Below are 8660 nucleotides of genomic sequence, written 5' to 3'. Positions count from 1 at the left end.
TAATTACATAAAAGCTTGTGTGTAAAGTGAAGATTTTAAATTATAAAAATCGCTATTGTAGATTCTAAATTGTTAAAACCGTGACCAAAAGATTAAAACTGGGCTCCAATGGGGTTTAAAGTATAACTAGAAATATATATGGAAAGTGTTTGAAAATCGTCTCTAGATCTTCAGCGCAACAGTTTGTGGGAAAACTATACAAGCATTCATGGCTGTTGTAGATGTTACTTGATAAAGTTATGACCCCCGGACTAATACTGTGACCCCTAGATGGGTACAAAATTTAACATACGTAAATAGGAAAAGTGTTTAAAATCCTTTTCTCAAGAGCTACAATGCTACAATTTGTGAGATTTCTAAACATAGAACCTTTGATAATGTAGATTCAATTTTTTTTATAAAGTGACCCCTGGAATAATACTGGGGACCCAAGACGGTTTTAAAATTTAACGTAGAAGAATATATTTCCTTTTGAGAACTAAAATGCTTCAATTTGTCAAATAACAAAGTGTGTCTCCTCAAATAGTGTGGATTCTAACCTTAATAAAGGTGTGATCCTTGATCTAGTATTAGGGCCCAGAAACGTTTAAAGTTTAACGTAGGAATATAGATGGACAATGTTTAAGATCCTTTTTCGTGAACTTCAATGCTTCAAAAAGTGAGATTACTATGCAGGCATCCTCTAATAATGTAGATTCTTCATTTATAAAGCTGTTCTCATTAAACTAATACTGTGGCTCAAAGAGTTGTAAAGTCAACACAACAGTCTTAGCCGCAAGTTTTGCATTTTACCTCTGATTCTCATACACTTAACATAAGGGGCCTACATATTGCATATCAATTTCAACAAGAGACATTCCTCTAAAGATAATCATTTCACGAATTTTATTAACACTTATAAGCCTTCAAGCACAGCAACTCTCAATTTTACAAAAATATTGACAAGTACATTCACTTGCTACCTAAAGCCAACCATAAACCATGGGCCAATACTGGGGCCCCAGAAAGGGGTTCAGAGATTAAAACAAATAAAGCATATGCTATGACATAGAATGTTTCAAGGAACTGTTGCTCAGGTGAGCGATGTGGACCATAGGCCTCTTGTTCTTTCTTGGTACCGTTTATTTTACAGACTGTGATCCGATTTTACGGATTTTCACACTCTTGGTTTATAAATCTTTGTCACCACTCTCCGAAAGAAACAACATTAAATAGATTTAAAAACATCTGTATTTTAGCGCTCTTTAAAAGAATTCGTTTTAAGATAGATTTTTTATATAAGTTAATGCCGATATTTCTGTAATGAAGCCATTTGACAAATGTATATTATTAACTAACCGACAATTCGCAACTCGTTTAATCCCATGATTCGCGCCTGGAAAGGAGAAGTGATCCCACCATTGGGATCAAGGTACTGTTATAAGGATATATATAATCCATGTGTATAAGAATGGTAAGTCTTGATAGCCAAACCTTCAGTACAGATGTTGGTGTTGAAAGAAAAATAGAATATTTCCTTTCGTAGACAATCAATTCCACAATACCGGTAAGAAAAAGCAAAATGAATAGCAATATCTGATCTGTTTGCCATCGGTGATGCTTACATGTTGTTTTAGATGCATATCTTTACAACCTGTAAAGTCGGAGCTACTAGCATGATGTGTTTTTGTTAAAGACTACAAAGATACGATTAAGTCTTTATATCTAAAAAAAAACAAGAAGAGTATATTCAAATTTGCTGCACTTCTTAAGAATAAGATCTCTTTTTCTAAGAAATGTAAAAAAACGCCTCATAAGAACATTATACGTGATTTCAGATAATTAACAACAAAAAATAAATGACTAAACCAATAATTAAACAAACGATATACAAGTAAATAACAACTCATGGAAATTTTTGTAATGCAACTTTTGTATTTTTAATTAACATTGATTGAATGCGAGCAAAGACCGATATTTACACATTTTTCCTAGAGCAGATTAAATAGAGTATATATATATTGACGCTATATTGAAATAAAAATTAACATATAACATGAGGTTAAATTATTTATTGTTTGATAAATACATTGATTCTGCGATGTGTGTATTGACATTAAATTTTGAAAGAAAACAAAATTCGTTAGTTTTTTCGCCCAGTCCATGTAGTGGTCGACGCAGTCACTTCTTAAGCTGAAGAAAAAAGCGTATTCCCAAGAAAAAGCGTATTATGATATAGTGTAAATCTAAACCAACCAATTACTTAAAGTCTCAACAAATAAGAAACATTTTAATGTAGTAATCCAACGCATACCATATATAGTATCTTTAAATCGTATTATATTTTGTAAAATCACCTATAAACTAAAAAGTTTATCATTATTAAAGGAGAGGGTCCGGGGCTATGATACTTCGACGAGCCTACGTTTGATCAAATATTATATTTCCAGCTACACCTTGATTTCATAAAATTCTGTTAAAAACCGAAAGTTACTTCAGTGTACGTTTGATGTCCGCGATGGTCGCATGTAAAACCCCCACTTTTTACTTGGATATCGATTTAACTTCACGCCAATTAAATTGTAAATTATTTCATAAATAGGTCAGTCTTCATGTAGGTAAATCTGCACGTACATGTAGATCAATTTACAATACGTCAATTTACCTGACAGGAACGTTTAGGAACAGGTAGAGGTGAACCATTTACAGGCGCCCTGTCCGAGCCTCGACCAATCCCGTCCACAGTAGCCATTCCTGACTGCGCATGTGTCAGTGACACCAGTCAACTCGCATTTGCTATTCTTTGGTACATTATTGATGACTGGTGCGGATCTTGGCAGTTTTAAGTCAATCTGGAATTAGAACAACCATTTACCATAAAAAGTATGTCTTAACAATTAATACGACGTTTTCAATTTTTATGAATAAGCATATTTCCAAAATTGTTTTCATAAATGTTGTCCTTTTCAAGACTAATCACTTATACGCTAAAGATTTTTGTCAGAGAAAATTTTTTTATCGAATATTTTCGATTCAAAAATCAAAAAGTATTCTTTTGGAAACCATGAACGTATAAATGATTTTTAAAAGAGAGATTACAATTATAATACAACAATTCAAAAGTTGCAAACAAAAGGAATAACCTGGCAATAAAATAAAGATTAGAATATTAGTATATGGCCTCAAACGTACACATTTATGGATGTACAAACAAATATACTTTTATTAGAAATGAGTCTGCATCATCTGAAAGTGTTGACCACAAAAGTAATAGTTGATATGACCTACCTTACAGTAGCAGTCGTAGTTACGGAGACGCTTGGTTTGGTCCACTGAATGTAGGGCCTTAATCCTTGGTTGATTTGTCCACGGATCTTTGTTTGCTGCAAAACGTTCAAGACAAACCAGCCTTAAGGAAGCAAGATGGTCAACAATTTGCCTTAAGCTTTCAGATGTTGTATTTTGGCATAAACTATGTTTAATTAAAATAATGAACATTTTTCCCATCTGCTCTTTTTGTAAGGAGGTAAATATAGTCTTAAAATGACAACGAACAACCAGCCCGCTATGGAGAACTTAAAATCTAAATTATTTGAAGTTTTTCTTCAACAAAATGATAGTTAAAAACTAGCTAAAAGTACCGATTTGTTCTTAAAGTAAATCTAAAAGTACCAAAGTAATTTCAAAAGATATCATTTAAAACTTTCATTTTGCAAACACTATTATTTATCCATTGATTTTTCCAAATTGCTCTGCACGCTGATTTTTAATCATAATTTAAAAAAGGAGCCCAAACTCTGCACTATACAAAGGAACATAAATACCGTATATCAAATATTCCTGATTCAGAGTTACTGTGGGTGGTGCGCATGAATACATGTATCCAAAGCTGTAAACATTGACGTTCTGTCTCAGTGAACTTGTTATCTGTCCCTGAAACATTTCGAATAAAATGTCTCCATGTCACAATTCATTTCATAGTCAGCAATATCCTGGAAACCAACAAATAAATTCTACAATAGGAAATAAAAAGTTTAGATATAAGTATGATGATTTTAAAAAAAAAGGTATCTATAGATGTTTAATGACACGTAGAAAGTTGAATATAGCAATTATAAGCCTTAAGGACATTGGATCCTGCGATCAAATGTCTTTAAGTTTTTTTTAAATTATTTTTTTTATAAATGTACATACATAGATTAACCAAAATTCAAAATAGAATTTTGGGTCTTTATGCCTTTTCGGTGTTACGGTGTATTTAGTATGACCTTTCTGCACTGAAAGTGCAAATTGTACATATATCGATTTTTCCTCTGTAATTTTTTATCGGAATGAAACATGTCATCAAATACAATTTTATACAATTCAAAATGAATAAAATCAAAATAAACATAAATTAAAAAAAATACAATTTCTACACTTTATTGATATTTAGACATTTTGTACTGGCATTTACGATTCAATATGCAATGGAATTATTTAAAAGTCGCAAATTATAGTAGACTTGTCAGACAAATCTTTTAAATTCAGAAGATAAAACCAAAGTATTGGTCTTTTGAGATATGGCATGAAATATGCTGATTTAAGGCAAAATTGGAGTTCATTTTTTCTTGACTTTTATGAAATATATGTCGATAGAAATAATGAAAAATTGAAGAGGTACCAAAGCACAAATTATCTGGAAATTTGGTTTGCGCTGAAAAGGGTAAACTTAAGTTACGGTAATCTTAAACAACTAAGTTATAAAAATGTCATTTTCTTCTTAAAAACCTTCCGCCACAAAATAGGGTCCCTAACTAAAGTCTATAAATATGTTATTTTTCCTTAACTATTTTATTCAAGAGAGTGTATTTGGCATTTGAAATGAATTTACGAGTAGAACAAATACATGACGCATTATTTCCAGATAGATGTGACCCAAAATGACTAGTACCCCCCAAAAAAGAGAAACGAAGTTGTTTTCCTAATTTCTTGTAAAACGAACAAACTTGACCAAAATGCAAAACAAAAATTGGTGAATAATAATGCTACTTTCGGCGCTTTGGTGCATTTAACATGACATTTCTGCACTGAGAGTGCAATTTACATGAATTAAATGGATAAATGGATAAAATTAAAATAATCATAAAGAAAAAGTTTCCAATACATCATTTAATTAATATTTCGACTTTTTAAAATAATAAAATAAAATGTTGTTTCCAGACATTAAAAATTCTACATGCAATGAAATTTTCAAAACGTCAAACATTTATATTTTGTTATACGTACTTAAAAAACCTTTTCAATTCAACGTAGGTCAATGATGTAAAGTTGTAGATACAACAAATATTTAATTTCTATCTTTGAAAACCTTCCGCCACAAAATATAGTTTCTTACTAAACTCTTTTCCCTTACATATTTTATTGAATATAAATTTAGTTAGCATTTTATAATACAAATTGTTATGTGCAATAAAGATATAATGCAGGAATATCAAACTAGATCCAAAATTTCTACTCAAAAGCAGAAAAAAGGACTTACTTAAAATTCATTTCCTAATTTGTTGTTTTTGACTTCAAAATTTTAAGAATTAACCATGAGTACGTTGAGGTATACTTGAGTGTTTACGATACCTTCAAGTTTGACGTCACAAACATCCGATACGTGGACTCCTCCGCTGATTTGTCAAATTGGGTCAAGATTCCAGTAAAAACTACAACAGTCAGTCATAATCAATAAATTATCTTTTTTATCGGTCAGGAATATACGCTTATTGCGATGTGCCAGAGACGATCAATTTCTATTCGAACAAAATCAAGTACTAAATTCAACTTTAAAAACAGTGGGACAATAGACCAATCCACACATTGCAACCTTTGATTTTCCTTTGCGGTGTCAACCCAAAGGTCAAAAAGTAAACTAACATACTAGTACAATATTTTAATGTCTTTTGTTGAAATTGCTTTGGATTTTAAGTTATTCCTCTAATTTAAGGTTGACTCCATACATACTTTTCTATAAAAAAAAAAACCAAAAAAAAACAAAACAAAAACAAAACAGGAACAGTTGTTTGATATCAATGAAAAAGTTACAAACATGTGAGAAATATATATGGGTTTTCACCAAAAGATGGCAGTCAAGGGACATAACTTTTGTATAATGTGGATTGGTCAATAATAGATACAACTGACTTACCATACTGGGAGTTACAGTAGACCGACTGATCGTGCCTAGGGTCAGGGCCGCAGGCGTGAACGACGTACACAAAGCTCACAAGGAGCACCAGTAGCTGATCCATCGCCATTGTGAGATGTATATTGCATTACACTATGAGTATCTGAGGCGGATTTTTATAGTGTTTTGATAATTGCGCAATGCAAAAATAGCATTATAAACTGTGGGAAGTAGAACATGTTAAATGTTATCTATAATGAGGTGTACCCACACACAGAGAATTCAAAAGAGTTTTTGTTAACAAATGATTTTAAAAATTATCTGATTTAGTTAATGCGACGAACTTATGCTAATATACTAATTTTTAATATATTGTTATCATGAACAAATCTAGGTTAACAAATCTGGCTCTATGACTCAGCGACTATAACTATGATTTTGTCTACATTAAAACGAAGTAACATTGGTTTAATTGTTAATGACTCAACAAATATGGCGTATTTGGCATTGAAACACGGAAGATGCTTTTATTTTTTAAAGTGTAAACTTGTCATTCTGTATTGATATTTAACTGACTGTATCTTGAATCTTGTGGTCAGATGGCTGTTTTTGTTTTTTGTTGAAAAGCATTAAATATTTCACCACAGTGACTGTTGATAATTAGATTAAGACGTCCGGGCTCGTATTAATGAAGAATTTTTAGTTTGTTTCTTAAAAAATCCTCAAAACCCTATTCACTGTCCTGTCGCTAACGATGATGTTAAGTTTTTCATCTCAATTTAAGAGGGCTGGACCATTTTATTTACCTTCTTTAGGTGGAGAGCAAGGTAAATGTTCTAAATAATCAGCAAAGATGTTCGGACTTTTTCTTTTCTTAATGATAGGTTGTGGCATTAAATGTCAAATTACAGCAGATCGGATGGTTTATGTATTAATCACCCAGACTCCAGATTCCGGCTGGCTGTTGCGTGGATGAAACTATAATCCGACACTGATTTTTCTTGTATTATTTTTTTGTATTTTGTCTTCGTTATGTGTTTGTTTCTGGAATCATTTATTGATTATGAACAGGAAATAATTTATGTTCGCCTGAGCGAAGCGAAAGAGAAACAAAATTCATGTTATACAATTCCATTATAACCGCCAGAATATACAAAGAGATTTCCTCACTGGCGGTGTATAATACTAATAACTTGCTCATCTCAATTTAACTCATTGGGATATTTTTTGTATTATATTGGAACCAAAAGATCTCGATCCTTCAAATATCTATACTACTATATTAAAATAATTGACTCGAATTTTTGAGCTTTATTACCGAGAAATCGAAAGAGTACTGTTTTTTGTTTTATATATTTCAAACATCAATGGTACGTGAAAATTACCAATTTGTTTTTATTTTTTCGCAATCAAGCTTCGCTAATTTATAATCAACGAAAATTCCTAACAAATATCCGGAAATCATGTGGATTTTTGGATTTTACAATCTTGCGCATGCGCATTACATTCACGCTAAATTACGGGAGGCTCTTTAGTTTATGTTTCCACAATATAACATTTGTTTTGATAAACTCAGAAACGATAACACAAAATTTGCTATATACCGTATTCTGTCAACAAAGAAAATACGGGAAATAACTCTAACTCAGTGCAGTTAATATGAAAAAACCTGAGAGTTCTGAATGCCAACATTGTGTGTAAATATTGAAGCGAGTAAAAAACGGTTGTGAAAAGTGTTGATAAAATTTTTTTTATGAATAATTTAACTTGTTATTCTCAATGCAGCTTCATTTACTTTCTCCAAAATCGTGTCCGAGCGATTCAGCAATTCTTTGCTACATAACGGGTGTGGTGAAGGCCTGTCTCGAAACACGGATTGTTCTAACTAAGCAGAGTGTAGTGAAATTAAAGCATTATTTTAGGCTTAAAGCTTGGTTATGTTAAAGTCAACAATACGCTGTGTCGATGATATTGTATCTATTTCGTTAATTTCCGATATCATAGGCAACGTCAACCCGTGCAGTCACGGGTCAAAGTCTAATATTTTAAAATAAGCCATTCCACCTGGTTTCAAATAAACTTGTTTCGGAAGTGCGATATTGTGTCGCATCAAATTCTAAAATGTAAGGAGTGGCATCATCTGTACGTAATACACTGAACTGTTCAACAGAGAGGATCCCATGGATTGCCTTCCTATCCTCTGAGTTCAACTGGTAGATGTATCTGTAAAACCGTAAACAGTTTTAAAACCATGTCAATTTCACGTGTTAGTTCCAGTCAAAACATTATGTATTGCCTCAAATTTTTATTTTTAAGAGATCAATGCGGCTGTTTCTAGCACATTTTTACTGCGTGTTTTACATAAAATATCTAACGTGTAGCAGTAATAGTCGTATTAAATTGCCCTTAAATTATTAGGAATGTGATTCAAAGATATTTTATAATTAAGTGAAGAGTATTAAAATCCTAAAAAAAAGTCTGTCGTCTGCATGTGATTCCTTTGATCGATACATATGTAAACATTACT

At 31.8% G+C, this 8660-nt stretch overlaps 1 protein-coding gene across 1 annotated transcript; it reads right to left on the bottom strand.

The window, feature by feature from the left end:
• Positions 1-2034: 2034 nt before the first annotated feature.
• Positions 2035-6281, bottom strand: LOC128161576 (uncharacterized; the record flags this gene model as incomplete). Its single annotated transcript, XM_052824889.1, has 6 exons — positions 2035-2172; positions 2645-2831; positions 3268-3362; positions 3804-3912; positions 5593-5672; positions 6155-6281. Coding segments are annotated over 5 exons (585 nt in total), but the record flags the coding sequence as incomplete, so codon positions are not given.
• Positions 6282-8660: the final 2379 nt, after the last annotated feature.

This window comes from Crassostrea angulata, chromosome 8 (genome assembly GCF_025612915.1).
Source record: "Crassostrea angulata isolate pt1a10 chromosome 8, ASM2561291v2, whole genome shotgun sequence".
Classification (NCBI taxonomy): domain Eukaryota; kingdom Metazoa; phylum Mollusca; class Bivalvia; order Ostreida; family Ostreidae; genus Magallana; species Magallana angulata.
This window is presented reverse-complemented; position numbering and strand designations above follow the sequence as displayed.